The sequence below is a fragment of the Trichechus manatus genome, unplaced genomic scaffold, assembly GCF_000243295.1.
Source record: "Trichechus manatus latirostris isolate Lorelei unplaced genomic scaffold, TriManLat1.0 scaffold00050, whole genome shotgun sequence".
In the NCBI taxonomy this organism is placed as follows: Eukaryota; Metazoa; Chordata; class Mammalia; order Sirenia; family Trichechidae; genus Trichechus; species Trichechus manatus.
Window position 1 is genome coordinate 16,822,382 of NW_004443986.1, and position 24,625 is coordinate 16,847,006.

The 24,625-nt window shown below is 42.4% G+C and overlaps 2 protein-coding genes across 4 annotated transcripts in view; one reads left to right on the forward strand and one right to left on the reverse strand.

The window, feature by feature from the left end:
- FKBP14 (FKBP prolyl isomerase 14) overlaps nucleotides 1–9,496 on the reverse strand; it is a 15,773-nt gene extending 6,277 nt beyond the window's left edge. The window contains exons 1-2 of the mRNA XM_004377497.2: nucleotides 8,842–9,496; nucleotides 5,034–5,185 (exon numbers count right to left, since the gene is read on the reverse strand). Of these exons, the coding sequence (XP_004377554.1) occupies nucleotides 5,034–5,185; nucleotides 8,842–9,038 (349 nt within the window). The 5' untranslated portion in view covers nucleotides 9,039–9,496. The remainder of the gene's footprint in view (nucleotides 1–5,033; nucleotides 5,186–8,841) is intronic.
- PLEKHA8 (pleckstrin homology domain containing A8) overlaps nucleotides 9,492–24,625 on the forward strand; it is a 114,539-nt gene continuing 99,405 nt past the window's right edge. For 2 of the 3 annotated variants that reach the window (XM_012555861.2, XM_023732365.1), the window contains exon 1: nucleotides 11,185–11,639. In XM_012555861.2, coding sequence (XP_012411315.1) covers nucleotides 11,600–11,639 — 40 coding nt within the window. In that variant the 5' untranslated portion in view covers nucleotides 11,185–11,599. Of the gene's footprint in view, nucleotides 9,515–11,184; nucleotides 11,640–24,625 lie in introns of those variants that run through there. The other variant, XM_023732364.1, reaches the window with a different exon arrangement.

Consider the following 24,625-nt stretch of genomic DNA (forward strand, 5'->3'; position numbering starts at 1 on the left):
GTGGCCATCTAATATGCATCAATTGGTCCCAACCACCTGGAGTAAAGGAGAATGAAGAACACCAAAGACACAAGGAAAATATTAGCCCAAGAGACGAAAGGGGCCACATAAACAAGAGACTCCATCAGCCTGAGACCAGAAGAACTAGACGGTGCCCAGCTACCTCCAATGACCACCTTGACAGGGAACATAACAGAGAGTCCCTGATGGAGCAGGAGAAAAGTGGGGTGCAGAACTCAAATTCTAGAAAAAAAACCAGACTTAATGGTCTGACTGAGACTGGAGGAACCCCAGAAGACATGGCCCTGGGACTCTCTGTTAACCGAGAACTAAAACCATTCCGAAGCCAACTCTTCTGACAAAGATTAGACTGGACTATTAGACATAAAATGATACTCATGAAGAGTGTCCTTAGTTCAAGTAGATACGTGAGACTAAATGGGCAGCTCCTGTCTGGAGGCGAGATGGGAAGGCAGAAAGGGATAGGAGCTGGTTGAATGGACACAGGAATCTGGGGTGGAAAGGAGGAGTGTGCGGTCACATTATAGGGCTAGCAACTGGGGTCACGTAACAATGTGTGTATAAATTTTTGTATGAGAAACTAACTTGAGATGTAAACTTTCACCTAAAACACAATAAAAAAAGAAACAGAAAAAGGATATCTGCATTAAGCATTATACTCTTTTAAAAAATTATCTATAGGTGATGAAATTGACAACAGCAACTCGAAAGGATAGATGAAAAGCTTAGGTGGGTAGTGAGTTTGTGTTAATGACAGTGAAATCGTTTGGAAAAAGTTGTCAAGAAAAGTAACACAACTTGAAGAATGTAACCAATGTCACTGAACTGCACGTGTATAAATTGTTGAAGTGGTGCATGTTTTGTTGTATATATTTTTGCCAAAAAAAGAAAAAATATTACCTGTTAATATTGACTTAAAGTGCTTTAGATAATTCTGAATTAATTATATTACAAATGATTTACTAACTTTTGAGTCAGCAAGTCCTGACCTAGAAATACATATAGAATTTCCATTTCTACCACTGGAAGGCAGTATATGATTAAGTGAGCTCAGGTGACATACTGTCTGGGATTGAAGCTTGTATCTGCCCTTCTCTAAGTCTCAATTTCCTCATCTGTAAAATGTAGATAATATTTCCCCACCTCATGAGACTGTTATGAGGACGAAGGGTAGAGCTAAAGAACAATAACACTTGCTCAAGCAGGGCAGAGGCCGGCTGGCTCAAGAGGCCTGAGGGGCTGAGAGGCCAAGGAACCAGAAGGCAGAAGCTGAAGAGACAAGAGCATGGGAAGCAGAGCTGCCTCAGTCTCAAAGGGTAGGGCCGTGGCCTCTGGGGTCTCAAAGGGTGGGGTCATAGCCTCTGGGGTTTCAAAAGAGTGGGGCCACAGTCCTGTAGGTTTCAAAGAGTCAGATCTTCACCAACTCAGTTTGGAGCATGGGGCTGCTGGTCACAAGTGCCAGGGTCATGGGTCCAGGTCTGCTGCCCAAAGCAGAGGGGGCGGGGCTGCCATGCCCAAGGGGCAGAAGAATTGGGCCTGCTGGGGGTCAAGGGAGTGGGATCGACACTTAGATGGACTAGGAGAACGGGGCTGCCCAAAACCAAGGGTGCAGAGTTGCCGTCCCAGTGGGCCTGGAAGGCAGAGCTGAAGCCCAAGGTCAAGGGGCCTCTACCCAGAATCCAGAGAGCATGGCCAATACCAGAGTCTGGAGGGCAGGGCCACTGCCTAAATGGTCTCAGAGAATCAGAGAACGGGATTATTTTCAAGCCTTGAGAGTTAGTGTAAATCCTTCTGCTGGGTGCTTTACTTGCTTGGTACCTGTTATTCCTTCTTTCCCTCCAATTTCTCCCGTTTATAACGGAAATATCTACTTTGTGCCTGTTCTACCATTGTACTTTGGAAGCAGATAACCTGTATTCCAGATTTCACAGGTTCACAGATGAAGAGGAATGTTGCCCCAGGATGCAATTTGGACTTAGAGTTGATTTAAGACTTTTGGGATGATATGATGGGGTGAAAGTGTTTTACATGTGGCAAGGACATGAATTTTGGGGGACCAAAGGGTAGAATGTCATGGATTGAATTGTGTTCCCCCAAAATATATGTCAACTTGGGTAGGCCATGCTTCCCAGTATTGTGTGGTTGTCCTCCATTTTATGATCTGATTATCTTCCATTTTGTCATGTGTTGTAAACCCCAGCCTCTATGCCTGTGGTTAGGAGGAGTCCCGGTGGCATGGTGGTTAAAGTGCTCCGCTGCTAACTGAAAGATCAGTGGTTTGAACCCACCAGCCACTCTGAGAGAGAAAGATGTGATAGTCTGCTTCCATAAAAGATTTACAGCCTTAGAAACCCTATGGGGGCAGTTCTACTTTGTCCTATAGGGTCGCTATGAGTTGGATTTGACTTGATGGCAGTGGGTTTGGTTTGGTATGCCCACGATTATGGTCCCATTTGTGAGCAAGCCTTCTGTTATGTCAATGAGGCAGGATTAGGTTATGTTAATAAGGATTAGGATGGGATTCAACACCCTTACTCAGGTCATAGCCCTGATCTGATGTAACGGAAGTTTCTGTGGGGTATGGCCTGCATCACCTTTTATCTTACAAGAGATAAAAGCAGAAAGAAGAGAACAGAGAAGGAGGGACCTCACTACCACCAAGAAAGATGAGCTGAGAGCAGAGTATGTCCTTTGGACCTGGAGTCCCTGTGCTGACAACCTCCTAGATCCAGGGAATGACTGATGTCAAGACACATGGAAATCTCCAAGGAACTCTGGGCCCACAGTTGTTGAAAGGAGATAAAGACTTTCCCCCAGAGCTGACAGAGAGGGAAAGCCTTCCCCAGAGCTGGCGCCTGATTTCAGACTTCTAGCCTTCTAAACTGTGAAAGAACAAATTTCTGTTTGCTAAAACCATCCACTTCTGGTATTTCTGTTATAGCAGCATGAGATAATTAAGACAAATACTTAGCACTATGCATGATAAACAGTAGCTTCTCAATAAATGTTACTTAGATATAATAATTCTCTTACAGGATTTAAAAACAATGCAGGAATTTCAAAAAGTTACAAACATCTCCTTTGATATAGAACATTACACATATGTTAAAGAAATTTCATGGGAATTGAAGGGGAGAAATTCAAATTAATTTCTGAGAAGGGAGATAAAAATCTTTGAAAGTGAATAGTGAAAAGAGTTTTGTTAAAGTCCCAAAGACCTAAAAAAAAAAAAAAAAACTTTCTGAGAAGTACAATTTGTTTCAAAATTTCTTCCTTGTAGCCATATTTAACATGCAGATTTCTAATAAACATTTCTAAATATTTCCAAGTATTCCATGAAAGAGCATTTGTAAGTCTCAAAGAGAAGACCACTTACACTGTGTGCTACGAAGCTTACCATTCCACATTTAGACAGAGACAAGGGCATGCACTAGGTCGTCGTTAACACTGGTATCTTTCCAAAGAAGGCATGCAAGCATGGTACTAAAAAACTACAAAATTAGTGTTAAATACATAGTAGAAGAATTAGTTTCATGGCACTTAGTTTGAAGGAAGAGATCTAAACTTGGATCTCTACTTGTTATCTAGTAAAACTGAGTTAATTATAGTTTAGAGAATGAGTAATGAATTGTATTATCCATAGATATTAAAGATGAGACAATGAAGATACAGGAAAGTCAAAGAATACTTTTAAGCACCAGAGAAACATTTTCTAGATCCTTGATTTTCTTCTCTAAAGATGATTATAATTAAAATAAGAATGGAAGTTGGTTAGTAAATTCTTTTCTATTGATAAAATTTATATGGCAAGCTCCATTTTAGAATATATACTGCTTCACATATGGCACCTTATTTTTCATTCTTAGGAAACTGGGGCTAGGAATCCTGATTGCGTTTATAAATGGTAAGGTTAGACTTAGTATTTATACTACACCAGTGTAGTTCTTTGTGTGGCTCTGATGACTACTTAAAACACACACACACAACTTTCGCCTCATTATATAAGTAATATATGCTCATTGTAAAAAAATATGGAAGAGAATGAACCAGAAATAAAAATAATGCCCAGTCCCACAGCCCAATAAATATTCTAATTTATTTCCTTGTGATTCACTTTCTGTGTGCATATACTTCTTTTCCAATACTTAGTATCATAGTAGATATACCACAGCTTTATTTTCTACTTATATATAACATATCATGCATTTCAGATACAATGTTTAAAATCTTTGAGGATTCCATTTTTAATAACTGGGCCATATTTTATTTAGCTAAACCTTTATCATTATACATGTAGTAGGGCTGGTTCCAATTTTTTTGCTATTGGAAACAATGCAGTGATGGACATCCCCGTTCACAAATCTTTCTCCTGATACCTGAATTGTTTCCCTAGGTTAGATTGCAATAAAGGAAATTGGACGAGTTTTTCTTTGTAAAGTTATATGAGTTCTCACTCAAACATCAGGTTCCTGAGCTTGCTCTGGACTGGCATAGTCAGAGACTCCCCAGGCCAGCTAGCCAGCTTGCTTCTGCTTTGTGGCACGGGGAAACTAAACCATCTTATGGCACCCTTTTTTTTTTTTTTAATAAATCCTCAAAAGCTTTATAAATAACCTTTAAAAGTGAAAAGAACCCCCCAAGAAAAATTTTGCTATTGGAAGCTACAGTCGCAAGCCAATCCTGAAGAGCCCAGATCTAAAACTGCATTTAATGCCTTAATAGCCTGTGTTTCAAATGTTCAACTTAAGATACTTATGTTGAATGTTTCTTTTTATATTGTTGAAACAAATGAGTGAACATTAGTAGAGTTCAGGGTTCCAGAACCTTTCTACAATGCTAGCTCAGTTGCCAATTTAGATATTATTTTACTTTATTTTAAAAGGCCATTTTAAATGATAACCAAGATATTATTTCCCAAAGGAATGCAAGAAGTTAGAAGTCACACTAACTTTTATCTCTTAATCCAGAGAAGAACTCAAGTGCCAAGGTAAGAAATGTGGAGGTGTTCTTACCTTTTCCTTCTTTTCCATAACCAAGGGCAGGCGGAATGATGAGCTTTCTCTTCTCTCCCACACACATTCCCTTCAGGCCCTGGTCCCAACCTTTGAGAGCTTCCAGAATGCCCAGGGTAAACCAAATGGGCTGACCATTGTTGTGTTTGTGACTATGATAGAAAACAAATTGGAACTCTTTAGTAATTTTATTTTTTATTGCTGTGGTACATTTTTCCATCCATAAGCAGTTATTAGCTTGGAAGTTAATTAAAAAACAGCTATTCTTTACCTGCACACATACAAGTTAACTTTATACTAATTCAACTGATTGCCCATCTTTCCTGATGCAAACTTCACAGTTGCCTCAGTTAGAGAAGGGCAGAGGGAATAACAATAAAAGCAATTAACAATTGTTTGAACATTTACTATATACCAGGTATTATCCTAAGTGCTTTGCCTCTTTTTTTTTTTTTTTTTAGAGAATTAGTATACATTTTATTAGATTATGCAAGGATATGTTTTTATTTTTAAAGATTAGGTTAGTTATGCAGTAATATGTTTTTGTTTTAAAGATTCACGTTAAAGTAGTTGGGAGTGAAATCTCACGATGACAGTAATTTTCTTTATAAAAATTCAACTATCAAATATATGAAGTAAACATGGCAAAATGTTAACAACTGTTAAAACTAAATCATGGGTACATGATATTCTCTCTATTTTTCTGTATATATGAAAATCTTAATAATGAAAGTATAAATAATGCAATAAAGTAGGAATTGGCAAACTACAGCCCATGAGCCAAACCTAGCTCACTACCTGTTTTTGAAAAAAAAAGTTTTATTGGAACACAGCCATGCTCATTTGTTTATGTGTTGTCTATGGATGTTTTCACTCCGCTACAACAGCAGCTTGGCCTCTTTTAATGCTACAATGATCCTATGAGGTAAGTACCATGATTACTCCATTGTACAGAAGAGGAAACTGAGGTTAAGCGTGCCTAACTCCAAAGCCCAAGGTTGTAACCACAAAGTGATGCTATACTAGGAAAACCACTATGGTACAAAACAGGCAAAAAATAATGGAAAATGGGTTACTCTGGGAAGAATGAGAGCTTAAGGAGAATTTACTGCACACACACGGATCCATATAACATGGATGTCAGGGAGTCAGGAGAACAACATCTTACGTCCCACCTACAAGCTTTCCTGGTTTAGCCTGTGCACAGCTCCAACGGGTGAAAAGGGCTGCTCTTCACCCCTGAATCCCCACTCAGACTCTTGCCTGCTTCTTTCCCCAGGTCTCTACTATGGGGCTCTGCAGGGAAGCCTGGAGAAGTGGCCCCTCAGGGACTGGGGAGGAAGGGAGTGGTTAAGATACCCTGGCTGGAGCTGAAGAGAGGCCAGCCTAAGAAAACCAACCTGCTGAGCTACTGAGTGATGTCTTAGTTTTTTAGTGCTTCTGCAACAGAAATACCACAAGTGGGTGGCTTTAACGAACAAATTTATTTTTTCACAGTGTAGGAGGCTAGAAGTCCAATTTGAGGGCACCAGCTCTAGGGGAAGGCTCTCTCTCTGCTCTGGGGGAAAATCGTTGCCTCAGCTTCTTTTTGGTGATCTCCATGTGGCATCTATGTTTTCCCCTTTTGTGCTTGCTTGTCTCTGTGTCTATGCTGCTGTTTATATCACTCAGAAGTGATTAGGTTTTAGATACACCCTACACTAATATGGCTTCATTAATATAACAAAGAAAACCCTATTCCCAAATGGGTTTACATCCACCCACTCATGTAGGGGTTAGGATTCCAACACATATTTAGGGGGGTCACAGTTCAATCCATAATAGAATGCTTGAGGCTGAGTGCTGTCTGAGCCCCAGTTAGCTCTCTTTTGGTGCAATACCTGTCTTGTAGGTGTGAATGAGTGATCACTCTACTGGGCTTCACAGATATCACAGTTACTAAATCTAGGTAAATAACATTTCCTTCTCTCTCTCTTTTTTTTTTTTGGAGGGGGGGTCTTAATTTCCCCCCATGAACAAAGTAACAAATTTGGTAAAAATAAAGCAGGATAAAACAATCTGCCATCCAGCACTGGCTACGGTTTTCATTCATTTCTTGTCAAGGCTAAAGGATTTAAGCTGGAGCTCATATAGACTGTGGTTCTAGAAATGCCAAAGGAGCTTTATAAACACTTTATAAACCAATCATTTGATGGTACTTCTTCATAATACTCAGAGTTATCAGCTCCTGACAGAGTCTCCATGACAACAGTCACCTCATTGGGTACTAGAACGTTAGCAGCAAACTGCTAAATAATGCCCCATGGTGACCACCAAAGTCGGCCAAATTTTGATTGTGAGACTTCAAAGAAATCAGGCTGGGTTTGAAGAGATCAGACTGGAAATAAAAAAAGTAAGTGAAAATTAGAAATGCAAATCATGATACTGTTTTGTATGCAAATCAAATCATTGTGGCACTGGCCTTGGTGACAAGAAGAAAATTTCAAAGGAGTGTTGAGAATTCTGTGGCAGTTCTTTTTGAAACATTTGCCAGGGCTGCTTTATGCTCCTGCTGTTAACAGAATTCAGAGAAGAGTGCCATTCACTTCCCTGAAACCCCATGCCAGACCAGGTCTGAATGCCCAGTAAAGGCAGTTGATCAGAAAATGAGGTCTAGGATGGGCCACTGCTTTAACTCATGCCATTCCCTCTACCTAGTATGTCCTTCCTCCCCCGTCATCAACCTGGGAACCCCCACCCATCTTTCAAGGCCCAATTCATTTATGGTCTTGGGAAGTCTCTTTCCTCACTTCCCAGAGCACAACTAATTCCAGGCTCCACTATGCTTTGCTAGCACTTTATATCTTCCATACTCTATATCATGAGTTATTTACTTGTTTTCCTCTCTCCCCCGCGGACTGTATGTTGCTAGATGACAAGCACCTACTCTTAGTCATCTTTGTCTCCCCAAGGACTGACTTGTGGCCCCTCGAGGAAGGTTTGAAAGATGGATGGATAAATAAATGGATGAGGATGAATAGAAGCAAAATTTCTGAATCTGCCTAGTACCCAGCAAAGGGCCTAACATAAAATGCGCAATAAATACTTTTGGAATGGAATGAATTGAAGTAATGCCTAATTGGAAATCATTACACTTGTAAAACTTTTCCATGTTGCAATTTCCTTGTTTATACAATAGAAATAATGATAATGTAACCACCTGAAAATTTCTCACTGTAGGTATTGGATTTAGCTTCCATAACCACACCCACACCCCTCAATTAAGTCTTTGAATTCTAGAAAGAAGCAAATCACTACTGAAAATCATGGTACTTGATCTAAATATCATCTGTCAGAATAAAAGTCAATAGGTCAATGCAATAACATTAGCATATCCTTCAACAGGCAAATAACTGATTGTGTATTTTGCTCATAAAGTTGCTGTGAAAAGTTTTAAGTAAATATCTATGCCAGATAAAAAGGAATTAAGTAATTTTCCCCAAGAAAGGAGTTTGAGATATGAGAATTCTTTTAAGCTTTTACTACTTATTGCCTAATTATAACCTGATATTTCTGCAGTATTTCAAAGTTTCTAGTTCTAATTTTCATAATAAAAAAAATTAACAGCTTTATCCAGACCACACGTTTCCAAAAAGACCTTTAAAGGCCTTGTCACATAAGATTGGTTTTAAACAATTTCCTTTCCCAAAGAAGTAAATACGGTATTTTTAAGAGCGGTTAAACCAGGTACCCGCAATCTTACCTGCTCGGGAGCTGGCATAGGAGGGTGGGTTCTTTTTTATTTCACCTGTGGCGCAAAATTACTTACGTGGAGTGAAATAAGGAGCCATCCTTTTCTAAGTAGCCTTCATAATGGACCAACATTAAGTCTCCCCCTTTGGTCTTGCGATGGCAGATGAATGGCTTCTGGAGAACTTCAATCTTCACTTCTGGTTCAGGGATCAGAGCCCCACTCAAAGAAGTGACTAACAGGGTCAGGACCGCGTTCCACGAGAAGAGCCTCATGTTAGTAGGGCAGGAAAGAGTCTTTACAAAAGCACAGAAAGGGCCTCTGACTTCAAAGAGTTAAGAACGTAGCTTCAGGATTAGGGGTAATAGCAATTGGCAAGTTCATGACTCTCCCTCCTTAGCAGACGTGGCACTTTTACTACCGACAACTTTCCCAGGCACTGCAAACTCACCTCTAAAGAGTTAAATCCAGACCAAGGCCTGACTGGCTCTTATACTGCAGCCGCCTGGACAGAGCGTCCTCCTATTGGTCCGCGGTCTTGTCCCTCAGGTGCCTCTCGAGCCAATGGCGCCGCAAAGTTGTAATTGGCAGCCTGGCGAGTTTGGGGAGCCAGCCCGCGGAAGACGACACCAACTGTTCCTAGAGTTCGGCGGCTGAAGAATTCCACATCCCCGGACTTTGGGAGAGGGGAGGAGCTAACCGGAAACCCCTCCGGCCGATTTACCTACATTAAGTACCCGGAAAGAGCGAGGTTAGAAAGCGTCCTAGGTCAAGTGAAACGATAGGGGTTTCAGGAAAGGCCTGTTTACTATCGCCCTTGGTGAGCACCCTCTCCCGCCAGGATTCCACATCCAAGTCTCCTGCTATTGCTCATTAATTAATTTATGGTATAAACTATAATGACTTTCCTAGTGCTTTAGGGTTTACAAAGCGCGTTCCCGTTCATGAACCTCACTCCAACGAGCAAGGCAGGTTTTTGTCTTGTTTTGTTTTTCTAATCCCATTCTAAAGATAAGTAAATTTAGGCTAGGGAAGGTATTCATTTGAGATCTGACTTCAAGTCTTCTGATTCATTCCACGACTTAACTTTATGGCTGCTAATAATTTATCACTTAGGTGACCTTAGTGTAGCAGTGTAGGGGGCAAATAATAGAGATGCTTGGAGGGTAAGGACGTGCAGACCTTTGCTTTAAAGAGGAAATAGTAATCACGGTTACCAATTATATATGCTCATCCTAATTTAAAAATTTTAGTTTTACATTTTTCGTCTAATTTCAAAAGCAAACATGTTCATTATAGTCAATTTGGAAGAAACTGAAAAGCACTAAAATAAGGTTTCCAGATAAAATACAGGAGCCCAATTAATTTGAATTTCAGACAGCGTATAATTGTTCTATTTTTATTTGCTAAATCTGGCAAATTTACTCTAAAAAAAAAAAAAGAACGGAGAAAAGAAAAAGACCATCTGTAACACCCCCATCCACAAATAATCAGCTTTAACATTTTGGTGCATGCTTCTGTGGCATGTGACTAAAGCAATTTGGATCATATTGTACACTTTGTTTCGTAACCTTTTTCCACTTAATCTATATTTGACACTTTCTCTGGTCAAATATTCTTAGCACAGTGCTTCTCACACTTTAATGTGCATAGAAATCCCCTGAGGATCTTGTCAAAATGCAGATTATGATTCAGCAGCTATAGGAATCCCCTGGGGGATCTTGTTAAAATGCAGATTCTGATTCAGCAGGTCTGGGCTGGGGACGAGACTCTGCATTCCTGACAAACTCCCAGGTGATGCCAATGCTGCTGGCCCTGGGACCTCGACTAACAAAGCCTTACAGTTTACCAAACCAAACCCACTGCAGTCCAGTGATTTCCGACTCATAGCGAGCCTATAGGACAGAGGAGAACTGCCCCAAAGGGTTTCCAAAGAGCGGCTGGTGGCTTCGAACTGCCGACTTTTTGGTTAGCAGCCATAGCTTTAAACCACTGCGCCAGAGTTTAGACAACATATATTTGCACCGGCCAGACAGCATCCCATCATGAAATGCCTATCATCTCCGTACGTCCTATTGTTGGATATCTCCAGGGTGTGGGATCAAACAGAAAGCATCGAAATAAGTATTGGATGCTGAGGACTAGAGCCCAGTGGGTACCATAGGGGGCCTAGGACGAGTCCCAAACATCGGGAAATGGGACCTGACCCAACTTTGGCACCGTTAAGAGTCAAAGCTGTGTCCCACACGTTTCCTCAAGAGCACCCCTCTTTCTTTCTCACCCAGAGCCGACACTCTAGCCGGCGTCTTAGAATTTCCCCAGGACTCAGTTTCTCTGCGGGCTTAGCCCGCTACGTCAGCTCAGCCGCCGCGGCAGCGAAACCACGGAGTGGATTTTGGAAAGGAGAGCGTGTGAGGCGCACTGGGCATGCGCGAGCGTGCTCCTGGACCGGCCGCTGGAGGGGTCAGGTAGCGCGCAGTGGCACTGGTCGCGATCCTCAGTTGCCGCACTTTGGAGGCTTACGCGCCCCTCGGACCAAGCCGGTGCCTTGACCTCCTTCTGGACAGCGTGCTGGGCCCCGCCGCTCGGGTCCGCCTGCCGGCGGCGTTCTCACATGCCGAGGCCTCCGCAGTGACCCCGCCCCCGGGCCGAGGATGTGAGGCCGGCCGGGTGTCCCCGCACCGGGCCCGGGTACTGGCATTGGGCCTCTCGGCAGCGCCGGGCGATGGCCCTGCTGCCTGTGCTCCTCGCTTACTGGGGACTGGGGCAGTGAAGGGGCCGGCGGGCGTGAGGAAGCGGCCCCAGCGCTGCGGGGAAGAAGGGGGCTGCGAGCGCCATGGAGGGGGTGCTGTACAAATGGACCAACTATCTGAGCGGTGAGTGGCCCCCGGCTGGGGAACGCGCATACGGCTGGGGGGCGCGCCGGGGGCTGGGTCCTTTGTCTGAGTGGCCCGAGGGCGGCGTCTCTGCGGGCGGCGTCCGGACGTGCCTCCAGGTGGTTGGGGTCGCGGTCCCTTCTAGGACCACAGAAGCCTGCGCCGACTGGGAATATATCTCAAAAGCGGTTCTCTCACAGCACTGACACCCCTGCTGTACGGACACAGCCCCCTCTTGGGCTATGAGAGCAGTAGCTGCCCTGTCACTTCAAGGAAAGCTACAAAAGCAGTTTTGGGATGACTTGAATGGCAAGATGACCTCCGAGTGAGCGGGAGGAAAACGCTTATGCCCCTCAGTTGGGTCTTCTGGGAGTCCCTCGAATACTGCCGAAGGAGCCGGTCTTGCCTGGCTCGCAGAGAGGTGGAAAGGTTTCAAGCAAATGCCATCAATAACCTGGAATTGCAGAGTTGAAAAGATCTTTTATTAAAAAAAAAAAAGTCCCTAGTGGAACAGTTTCCCTTTGTCACCTTCAGCTTTAACTGCGTGCAGACCAAGGTATCAGTTTCACCTCAACAGTTTCAAAGCCCTAAAGTAAGGACAAGACTTTTGGTTTTCTCACCCACCATTTCTGTTTGTTTTACAGACTCAGAAATTGCCATAAAATGAATACAGGTAGTAACACCTGTTTCCTTGCCTTGCTGTGCAGAATGGCTTAAAAATAGTACCCCCTCTCCTTTCAATTTGTGAATGTACTTCATATCTTGAGAAGGTCATACATAACACAACTATTCTTCAACTGTGAGGATGATTCAGGATAGGTTGTTTTTTCACTTGTGCAATCAGTATTTAAGAAAAGCCTACTATGTCACCTAGACCAACAGAAGGAGAGTCAGGAATAGGAAGAGGATATGGAAGGTGTGGCTAACTGCTTCCATGAACAACTGTCTCCTTTGCCATGACTGGAAGAACTAGATGGTGCCCAGCTACCATTATTGAACGTTTTGATCAAAGATTCTGTAGAAAAATCCTGATTAAAGGGAGGGAAATGCAGAACAGAATTTCAAATTCTCATGGACTCCAGACTTTCTGGAGCCATGGAATTTGGATAAACCCCTGAAACTATTGCCCTGGATAATCTTTAAACATTAAACCAAGTATAATAAAAATAAGTAAATAAATTTAAAAAACCAAAAAACATTAAACCATCCCCTGGAGTCTTCTTAAAACAAAACAATAGTTTAGCTTAACTAGTAAAAAAAGGCCTGCCTTGAGCATTACGCTCTTTTAAGAACTATCTGTTTGGGATCAAGATGACAACAGCAACTCGAAGGATTAGATAGGAACCTTAGGGGAAAGTGAGTTTATATTAATGGGGGAAGAACAACTCAGAAAAGGACAGTGAGAATGGTTGCACAACTCAAAACAGTGTAATCAGTGTCACTAAATTGTACATGTAGAAACTGTTGATTGGTGTATGTTTTGCTGTGTGTATTTTCAACAATGATAACAAAATAAAATGTAGGAAAAAAGCCTACTGTGTTCCGGAACAAGGAGCTTGGGTGGCACAAGCACTTTGTGATTGGCTGCTAACCCAAAGGGTGGCAATTAGAATCCACCCAGCAATTCTGAGGAAGAAAGACCTGGCAACTGTTTCCATAAAGATTATAGCCAAGAAAACCCTGTGGAGCGGTTCTACTCTGTAACAAATGGGATTGCCCACAGTTGGGGCTGACTTGATGGCAGCTAACAACAACAACAATGTACTGGAAGGAGTCCCAGGGTGGTGCAAACAGGTAACACGATCGGCTGCTGACCTTAAGGTTGGCGGTTCAAGTCCACCCACAGGGGCCTCGGAAGAAAGTCCCGTGATCTACTTCTGAAAAATCAGCCATTGAAAACCGTACGCAGCAGTTCTACTCTGACACATACAGGGTCGCCATGAGTCAGAGTTTTTGGTTATGTGCTGGAAACTGTGCTAGCCGTTTTTTTGGAATTGGGAAGAAAACCAAAACTTTTTATTATGGAAAGTGAGCTAGGCACTTTTAAATTTAATAACAGTTATTTTGAAACCACAGTATTTCTAGTATCTCTCAGAGTCAGGAGATATATTTGTCCCATCCTTCCTTTGATGGGACAGCATTTTAAAGGTTATAGTGTCATGATGCTCTGGAGTGTTTTAAGGATAGGCATGTCTGGGAGGATCACTTGTGCGGTGTGATGGGTTACTTTTGTGTGGCCTTTCTTGCCATAGTCTTGTAACTCTCACCCAAGGGATTGGGCAGGACTGTGCAAATAAGGTAATTGTGGCCCATCAGTTTTGCCATCCTGCTAGGCTTAAAATGAGCCATCCCAGGAGTGGTGAGATCCAGGATTCCGGCACTGAGAAGCTCCTGGAACCAGGAGACAGAGGGAGAAAGAGGGTGAGCTGTAACATTGAAGATGGCAAGAAGTGGTGGCAGGAGAGACTGGCAGGAGACGGTGCAGTGGGCTTCCTGGCCCGTGGCGTGAGAGAGCTGAGCAACTTTAGGCAGGAGGCTTGCTGGATGAATAGGGTGCTGCCAGGTACTTGGTGGAGCTAGGTTTGCCGACCCACGGAGCTAGAGCTGAGTGCCTTGAGGTCGAGGCTTACTGGTGGAGTGGGGTGCCTCCAGGCACTTGTTGGCAGAGCTAAAAGAGCTTTGTAACACTTGCCAGAGCAGGGCAGAGGCTGAGGGGCCAGAGAGAGGTGTGCCTGCGGGCACAGCTGAGAAGAGGCTGTCTTGATGGAAGAACTCTATCCTGAGCATTCCTGAACTTGAATTGTAACCTGTTACTTCCCTAATAAACCCCAGAAACAAGAGTATTGTCTGTGAGTTCTGTGTGGCCATAGCAACGATTGAAGTCAGCAGAGAAGTAGTGCCATGGGAGGGATGGTTGATGTCAGAATTTGTAAAGGTGGTGGAGAGAGGAGGTATGTCTGACCTCCGCCTTAAAGGAATCAGCCTTGGCCTGTTGATCTTGATTCTCCTTCCCGCTTGTAAGGTGAGAGAAGGTCAGATGCTGGCGCTACCCTGCCAGTTTTACAACTTGACATAGTTACTTCGAAGAGGTTACCTAGCACAGCCAAAAGGTGCGCCTGTTGGGTGTGCCCAGATTTCCTTCTCTATGCATAGTGTGGTTGGTTAGTGTGATTTCCTGTTTATTTTTCCTTTAATAATTAGTAGAGACTAGGTGAGGAGAGGGGTTTAGAAGACTCTGCTTTTGTTTCAAGGACTGTCAGTGATTAGATTAGATGTGGATAACTAGAGATTGGGCTTTAGTGAACGGCCAGAGGCTAACTAATACTTTGCTAACTTAAAGAGAAGGAGCTTGACCAGATGATTTTTCTTTTTGAGGTCTCTTCCCTCTAAGCTCTGAGATGTATGGATCTTATGTCCTTGAGTAATATTTAGTTGCTGGTCCTTCCTCTTTCTATCACACTTTTTCTTTTCTTTCATCCTCAATGCTTCCTTCCACCCCCAACCCCCACCTCTTTTTATTTTTTTTTAACCTCTGGCTTCCTTCCTCTTTTGTTTCTCTTTTCTGTATAGGAATTTTAGTCTCTTGCTCCAGTACCTTATTTCCTGGTAGTGAGGTCATTTTTTTTTCCCCTGCTGACTGTATTTGTGTATCTTTCAATAAAGCAGAATTTCTCTAGGAGGATCCTTTGGAATCTTTGTCATGTGATACCTGTACCATGTGTTCTCTTGGGAAAGATTCGGTCTTTTCTTCCGAAGTAAGAGAAGTTAATGCTATGAGTGGTGCCAGGCTGGAAGCTCTAAAGAAAAGGGGAGCTGGAGCCATTGCCAGAGGCCCCTGTCTTTACATACTGCTGCGTATTCCCTCAGCTTGTGTGCTGCCTCCTGCTGGCCATACTGTTCATAGAAGCCCATCACACCACTGGATACTTTACCTGGATATACTTAAAACTGTGGTTCAGCACATTGTCTTTCATTAGGAGCTAAACGAAGGAACAGTAATAGCCTAAGAGGAACAAATCCTTTCTTGTTTCCTCCAGCCTTCTATGTGAGTGGTCTGCTACAAAGAGTATATGGTATAAGTGTTAATGACAAGCTTTGATGGAGACATCACTGCTTTCCCTTCTTTTGAAGTTTGTTTTAAAAAGTAACAGTTTTTTTTCTTGGGGTTTTGCACATGTTAACTTTAAAATACGTGTAATCCTAATCCGAGTTCTTGTTCATTCTGAATTTTTCTCCAAAAGAGTACATAACCAATGCTTTTGTATATTCCTCTCATGCCGGCAGCTTGATATGGGATGCTTGTTATCAAATTTGAGTGGAGAAGTTAGGAAATTAGTTTATCAGCTGAACTTTTGAGTTCTTTGAAGATGTTATTCATTTCATTTGCCACCTACTGCGTGCTGGGTGCTGTGCTAGGCACAGGAGTAGCAACATTGAACAAGGCAGATGCAGCTCCTGCTCTCCCTGAGCCTACAGCCTAGTGGGGAAGAAAGGCGTTCATTTATAAGTGGTTAGTAGCATTTTCCAGGTGCATGTAATTGGAGGGAGGGGAGACTAATATAGTCTGGATTGTTGGGGAATACTTCTTTGAGGAAAAACCTTAAGCAGAGCTTGAAGGATAAATAGAAACCAGCTAAATGGGGAGGCCAAGGCAGAGTTACTGTTGGGGGCTGTAAGGAAGAACTTTCCAGGCCCAGGGAATGCTAACGTGAAGTCCCCCAAAGCAGGATATAGAGTGGTGAGTTTGAGGAAAGGACAGAAGGTCTGCCTGGCTGGCATCCTGATAAGAGTAAGGCTCTGACAAGGCTACAGGGGTGGATGGGTGGAAGGGAGGCTTGGTATTGCAGGGCCTTAGGCTGGTTCAGACACTGTGGAGTGATTGTGTGTGTGTGTGTGTGAGAGAGAGAGAGAGAGAGAGAGAAAAAGAAATGATGAGATTCTTTAAAAGCTTATTCTGGCTATAGCATAGAGAGTTTTCTGGCTACATGTTTGTGTCTCTTCCACTGCATTTATTGTATTTTGTCAAATGTTGTAATTATTTTGTAAGCTTCTCTTGCCTCTTTAATTACCTTGATAAGTGTCAATTATTGAAAGTTGGAAACATTATTAAGCCGTGAGAATAGCGTCTAAATTGCTTGTTTGAGTGTACTACTAGGATACCGGAAGAGAACGGAAGAAAAGTATCTTTTTCCTAAAATGCTAGCATACTCAGGTAGTCTTGTGCCCTGTGTTTCTTTAGAGGAAAATGCAAAAAAAAAAAAAAAAAGCTTGTGTGTATTTTCTTTGGTAGTCTTGAGCTGTCCTTTTGAGCAGCAGAACATTTGAAATTCTGGGATTTAGTGTCAAACCATCTCTTTAGATGTTAGAATACTAACATCTAATATTTAGATATTAGAATATTAAACCTGGAATGAAAAGTGACTAGGTTAAACATTTTACAAACACCCATGTTGTATGAGACATAGAGCTAGGCCCCGTGCTCTTAATACTTTTCATCTTTCAAGCCCTGTAGCTTAGCCAAAGGCCATTATACATGCAAGGTTATATATTAATGCTCTGTGGTAGAACACTGGTTCAGGAGTCACTGCCAGCCACAGAGTCACTTTACCATTCTGAGCTTTAGTCTCTTTCTTCATAGAAGTGATGGCATTTATCAGTTATAAAAACAGTAAAAAACTTATTAACGCAGTGTGTCAGGCCCTATTCTAAACATTTTACATGGATTAATTTATTTAATCTTTGTAAGAATTTTGAGAAGCAGTTGCCTTTATTATCCTCATTTTCCACATGAAGACATTGAGGCATAGAGAGGTAGAGTAACTCGTAAATTTACAGCTAGTAAGTGACAAAGAGATGGGATTGATTCCATGGAGTCTGGCTCCAGGTTCAGTGCTACATTGCACATAATCCTTTTAAAGATCCTTCATGCTTGATCGTTATATAATGTAGCTGATTCCTAATGTACCTGTATTTATACGTTTAACCTAGAATAGCAGAGTATTTGTGCATGGGAGGTAGGGAGGAGGTCTGAGGTGAAGAAGGTTTGAGCACTCAACGTTGCGCTGTTCGCATATGTTTTGGCACAAAGAAATATTCTGAGCTGTGTTCTGAGTTTTCTACTTTGTACTTTTAGGTCTCTTTCCTGCCTCCTCAGCAGACAGGAGGGCTATGAGCTCTGGCCAGCTGCAGGCTTCGTGGACCCCTCCAGCAGGTCAGGGCACAAGCCAATTGCAGCACTGCGTTCCAAAATTAACAGAAACTTTCTTTATACTGGCCAGATGGTTGTCATTGAGAAGATCCTATAATTTTGCTTCCCCTCAAGTGGAGGATGGTGACTCTTACCCGGTATGTTTGTACCGTATAAACAGTGCCAGGAGGACATCTGGAATGCAAATGATCCAGAGCAGGATTCTCATAGTCTCACAGCCACTGGTCAACTCTTTTTTTAAAAAAAAATCTTTATTGAAATAATTCGCATACCATAAAATTTGCCCATTGAAAGTGTACAAGATAATAGTTGTTTAGTATATTTACAGAGTTGTACAGTCATCACTCCAGTCAGTTTTAGAACATTTTCATCACCCCAAAAAGAAACCCAGTACCCATTAGCAGTCCCTATCTGTAATCTGGAGCTCTGATGGTGTAGTGGTTAAGAGCTCAGCTGCTAACCAAAAGGTTGGCAGTTCAAATCTACCAGTCACTCCTTGGAACCCTGTGGGGCAGTTCTGCTCTGTCCTAGAGGGTCACTATGAGTCGGAGCTGACTGGACAACACCTAATAACAACAACCACCACCTGCAATCTAGCATCAGGAATCGCCTAGATTCCCGAGGGACAAGAATCAGAATCAGCATGAAGTGCCAACTTTTTCACCATTTTTGACACCAGCCATGCCTCCCACGACACTCTACTTCTCTGCTGGGTTTGATAATTCGTTGCACTGGCCACACAGAACTCACAGACCGTACTCACAATTATGTGATTTATGAAAGTAACAGGTTACAACTCAGGATCAGGATCAACATGGAAGTAACAAGGTACAACACAGGAGACAGGAGACAGTTCGTCAATCAGGACAGCTTCCATCCAAGACAGCTCTCAGCTCCTTATCTGTGCCTGCAGGCAGGACCTTCTCTTGGCCATGCCAGCCAGTGGCCCTTCTCTCAACTGGGCCTCGCCTCTGCTGCTGGGCCCTTCGGGGCCTCTGCCCTGCTTGGGCAAGTGTTACAGTTCTTTTGGTGCCACCAACAAGTGCCCAGAAACACCCCACTGTGCCAGCAAGCCTCCTGGGCACTCAACTCTCTTTCCGTGGTCCAGCAAGCACCACTGCAGCTATATCCCTACCCCGTGGTTCCCACTGCTCTCGTACTGCTACTGCCATCTCATGCCATCTTCAGTATTACAGCTCTTGACCTGTATTACAGCTCTTTTAGGAGGTTCCCTCTCTCCCATTGCTTCTCTCTAAAAACCTCTCCCCAGTTGGCTGCTTATATAAACAAACTCCTTATCAATTTCAAGGCATAGCCCTCCCAGCCAGGCCACAAACTGACAAATCCCCACAAGGTCACTTAATCCTATTGGGTGGTTTAGCACCTTATTTGCATAGTAAACTGACCAATCCCTGCAAACTGTGTACAATAGACTAATCACAGGGCAGGTTGTGGCCCAACCAACCAGTTTTAGCAGAATTATAAACTCAAGGCCAGAAAGGCCATATATAAGAGAAACCAATTGCGCCGCATTACTCATTCTCCAACCCACCACCCCACCCTAGGCAGCTACTAGTCTTCTGTCTGTAAAGATTTGCTTACACTGGGCATTTCAGATAAATAGAATCATACAATATGTGATCTTTTCTGATGGCTTATTTTACTTAGCTTTTTTTTGGTTCATCCATGTTGCAGTATGTATCAATACTCATTTCTTTTTGTGGTTGAATAATATTCCATTGTATGGATATACCACTTTTGTTTATTCATGTGTTGGTGGACATTTGGGTTGCTTCCATTTTTTGACTACTGTGAATAATGCTGCTATGAACGTTCATGTACAGGTTTTTGTGTAGACATGTGTTTTCATTTCTCTTAGGTATATACCTAACAGTGGAGTTGTTGGGTCATATGGTAACTCTTTGTTTAGCAGTTGGAGGAATTGCCAACTGTTTTCCAAAGTGCAGCACCATTTTACATTCTCAGGAGTGAATGAGGGTTCCAGTTTTTTTCCACATCCTTGTCAACACTTGTTATTGTCTGTCTTTTTGAATATGGCCATCCTAGTGGGTGTGAAGTGGTATCTCTTGGTGGTTTTGATTTCTGTTTCCCAAAGGACTAATAAGTGGAGCCCTGGTGGTGCAGTGGTTAAGCATTTGGCTGCTAACCAAAACGTTGACAGTTGGATTCTACCAGCTGCTCCCTGGAAACCCTATGGGGCAGTGTCTACTCTGTTCTGTAGGGTCGCTATGAGTGGGAATCCACTCTACAGTAATGGGTTTGGTTTGGTTTGAGGATTAAAGAAAGGAGCCAGGGAGGTAGCAAGGGTAACGAGAGCCCAGGGGCAATCTCTAAATTACGACCCCCTCCAATTCAAGTGCCCAGGGTAAGTCTCTAAATTGTGCCCTCCCCAAATTTCGAGATGAATAGACATCAATAACAGCACCAAAAAGGAGAAGTTGAGCGCCCGCAACCCACGCGCAATTTCCCATCACGGCCTGCAGCCCCGGCTGCAAGTGGGCTAACAGGCGAGCTCCGGGGGTGCCTAGGCAGTGGCACAAGTGGCGCCTCCAGGCAGGTGAATCATCCCGGCAGACACCTAGGGCCACAGCAGCAGAGAGCAGCGCCAAGACATGGCTGAAGCAGATGCAGACTTTCTGTAGCAGCTCAAGTCCTGCGTAGTTTGGTCTTGGATGTATCTCTGGACTGTATGGTGTCACTTCCTCTGACAGTGTCACCCAGTGCTGTCTGCATCCCCTGCATCTCACTAGTGAAGCCACTGGTGTCCCGTTGAACTTGTGCCCTGGGAGCAATTCCCCTTCTCTCCCCCCACAACCGCCTCTGAAACGAGCCCTGGTTGCGCAGTGGTTAAGAGCTCGGCAGCTAATTGAAAGGTTGGCAGTTCAAACCCACCAGCCACTGCATGGGTGAAGTATATGGCAATCTGCTTCTGGAAAGATTTACAGCCTTGGAAACCCTATAGGGTAGTTCTACCCTGTCTTATAGGATTGCTATGAGTCAGAATCGACTTGATGGCAGTGAATTTTATTAAAAACAATAAACCCATTGCTGTCAAGTCAGTTCCTACTCACGGTGACCCCATGTGTTACAGAATGGAACTGAGTTCCATAGGGTTTTCTTGGCTGTAATCTTTACAGAAACAAATCGGCAGGCCTTTCTTCTATGGCACCACTGAATAGATTTGACCCGCCAACTTTTTGGTTAATAGTCAAGTGCAAAACTGCCCATTTTTTAATTGGGTTATTTTTCTTTTTATTATTGAGTTGTAAGAGTCCTTTATATATCTAGATACAAGTCCTTTATCAGATATATGATTTACAGATATTTTCTCCTGTTTCATAGGTTTTCTTTTCACTTTCTTGCTAGTATCATTTACAACACAAAAGTTTTTAATTTTGATGTAGTCCATTTTGTCAATTTTTCTTTTATTGCCTGTACTCTTGGTGTCATATCTAAGAAACCATTGCCTAATCCAAGGTCAAAGATTTACGCCTGTTTTTTCCTAAGTGTTTTATAGTTTTAACTCTTACATTTAGGTCTTTGATTCATTTTTAATTAAATTTTGCATATCATGTGAGGTACAGCATTCTTTTACGTGTGGTCAACTGTTTATGCAGTTCATGGTTTCAATAACAGGGTCCTGGGCCAGTACTATATTTGAGTGGCTAAGTGCAAAAGGTTTGAGTCAGAAAGCCTTGAATTCAAACCTTTGCTCTACTACTTACTAGTGCTGACACCTTGGGCAAGTTACTTAAATTAATCCTCCTGAGCTTCAGTTTTAAAATGACAGCAATAATAATAGCCATACCTAAGTTTGTTGTGAGGATTGACGTGTATATGAACATGCCTGAGTAGCTGTTTTGATTAATGATGCCAGGAAAATTCAATCTCTTTGTATTTAGCCTTTCTATGTGCAAATTGTGGCTCCTGTGGCTTCTGAGAGTGTATGTACCCAAAATTCCTTAAATCCCCCTTTTGGAGGTCAGAAAGGTATAAATTATAAAGGAAAAGTTTCAAATAAACTCAATCAGAATTTTGAAGTTGATGCTACAGGACTATGACAGTCATATGGCCCCCTTTTGGATGAATGATAATTCTAAATCATGTAATTCTTTGTACCACTGGTCTGTACTTTTGCTTCCAGCAAAAAATAATAATTTAAGAAACTTAAGAGGTCTTAGACCATTTCCTCATTGGCACCCCATCAGAAGCAGTACCAGCTTTCCCATTGATTCTGATGTGTGATGTGGTTGGAGATATCAGGAGTGATCCATGGAGTCTTTTATGTCATTGAAGTGGTCTGTGGGTTGAGGAAGCCTGAGGACCATTGTTTTCAGACTGCACTCTCAGTGTTAGTCTTACCACTTCTTGTTGCCATTACTTTCATCTTGTGTAGATTGAACAAAAGCCAGTGAAATTCCACTAGAAACAGATTTGAGACAGACGGTAAAACAGGTTAACTATTGTTAGACACAAGACAGATGAAGGAGACAAAAGGGAAGGGATGTTCAAAAAACACCATGACACTGTACTAGGACATTTCTCTCCCTGGATTCATTTTCATGTTGGCTTGTAGAGTGTGTGGCAGTACAAGGAGAGATGGAGAAATGGATAATGCTTATAGAGTTAGCTAGAGAGAGGGCTGATCTTTTTCAGTATTCCTATCACATTGAGAGAAGCAAAATATCATTAGCTTGAGAATCTACTCCATTTCCTTCAGATGGAATTGTTTCTGTATACTGTATTTTTTTGCAAATAATGCATGCATTATATTTTTTTGCCAACCGTGCACCCCCCCATTATTTTCAGAAGTACACTATGCCAGTTTTCTTTTTTTTTTTTTTTAAACACATTGTTGACTTCAGTTTCTATTTCTGATTATATGGGAAATTCACATATTACTTGAAATTTAAGCCAGAAGTATTTACCAGTAGATCAAAAGTGTATATACAAAATTTAACTTTTGTAATTTCCTGGTAAAATATCATCGTCATTCTCGTGAATGGAACAGTGGGATGCCATGTTGAAACCAAAGAGTGTGAATGCATGAAGAACTACGAATTATTAAGTAGGAAATGATCCTAGGCCTAAAACTAAAAGAACAAGATTTGTGTATATTTTATTGCTTTTATAAATCTCAAACTGAAACATGATTATGATCAAAAGTAACATTTTTGGACTATTTTTACACACGTAAGCAGGAGATTAAAGAAAATGAACAGAACGAAAGAAAATAAACAGAATGATATGATTTACCTGTAATATAGGAGGACCAGTGAATAAGACCAAAATTCACTTCTGGAAATGTTATGAGACATGCACGGTATATGCATGGGCACACTGTCCTAGAACTGTTTTTACTTAATTTCATCATTTCCACACATTACATGTGGGCGAGTTATTTGCCCAAGACAAGGATGGCTTTGTCTTGAATTTTAAATTCCAGAGGAATGGTTTCAACAAACCGCCTTCAACACTTTAATAGCCCTCACTCATTTCTCATCCATTCAAGAAACACTTACAGAGCACAATCTTCTTATCAGATCCTGTGTAGGTGTTGGGATAACTGTACTGAGTAAGACAAGATCCTTGTTCTCAAGGAGATCATTGTTAAGTGCCATTGAGTTGGCCCCAACTCATAGTGACCCTGTGTACACAGAATGAAACGCTGCCTGGTCCTGCGCCATCCTCACAATCTTTGTTATGCTTGAGCCCATTGTTGGCAGCCACTGTGTCAGTCCATCTCGTTGAGGGTCTTCCTTTTCTTTGCTGACTGTCTGCTTTACCAAGCATGATGTCTTTCTCCAGGGACTGATCCCTCCTAATAACATGTCCAAAGTATGTGAGATGAAGTCTCACCATCCTTGCTTCTGTTGAGCATTCTGGCTGTACTTCTAAGACAGATTTGTTCTTCTGGCAGTCCACGGTGTATATTCAGTATTCTTCATCAAGACAATAATTCGAAGGCATCAATTCTTCTTTTGTCTTTCTTATTCATTGTCCAGCTTTCACATGCATATGAAGTGATTGAAAACACCTTGGCTTGGGTCAGGGGCACCTTAGTTTTTAAAGAGCATCTTTGCTTTTTAACACTTTAAGGAGATCTTTTGCAACACATTTGCCCAATGCTGTGCTTTCTTTGATTTCTTGACTACTGCATCCATGCGTGTTGATTGTGGAGCCAAGTAAAATGAAAGATCATAGTCTAGTAGAAATGCTTCTCAACCATGAAAATTCCCTACCAGCTAAATTAATTATTTTGACCTATAAGCTTTCAGGTGATTGTCCCTAGGCTGTGGCCTGACAAGGTTTAGAGGGACCACACTGCATATAGATGGTCCCTAAGGGTGGTTAGGTGTTACCTATCACCCTCTGGTGTCTTTACTGGGATTTTTTTTTATTTTTATTTTTCCTGTACAAAAATTTATACATATATAGTTATGTGACTCTAATTGCTCTCCCCATACTGTGACAGTACACTCCTCCTTTCCACCTCTGATTCCCCATGTCCATTCAACCAGCTCCTAACCCTCTGTGCCTTCCCATCTCACCTCTGGACAGAAGCTGCCCGTTTAGACTCTTATATCTACTTGAGCTAAGAGGCACACTCCTCACGAGTATCACTTGATGTCCCACAGTCCAGTCCAATCCCTGTCTGAAGAGTTGGCCTTGGAAATTGTTTTAGTTCTGGGCTGATAGAAAATCCAGGGGCCATGCTTTCCGGGGTTCCTCCAGTCTCAGACCGTTAAGTCTGGTC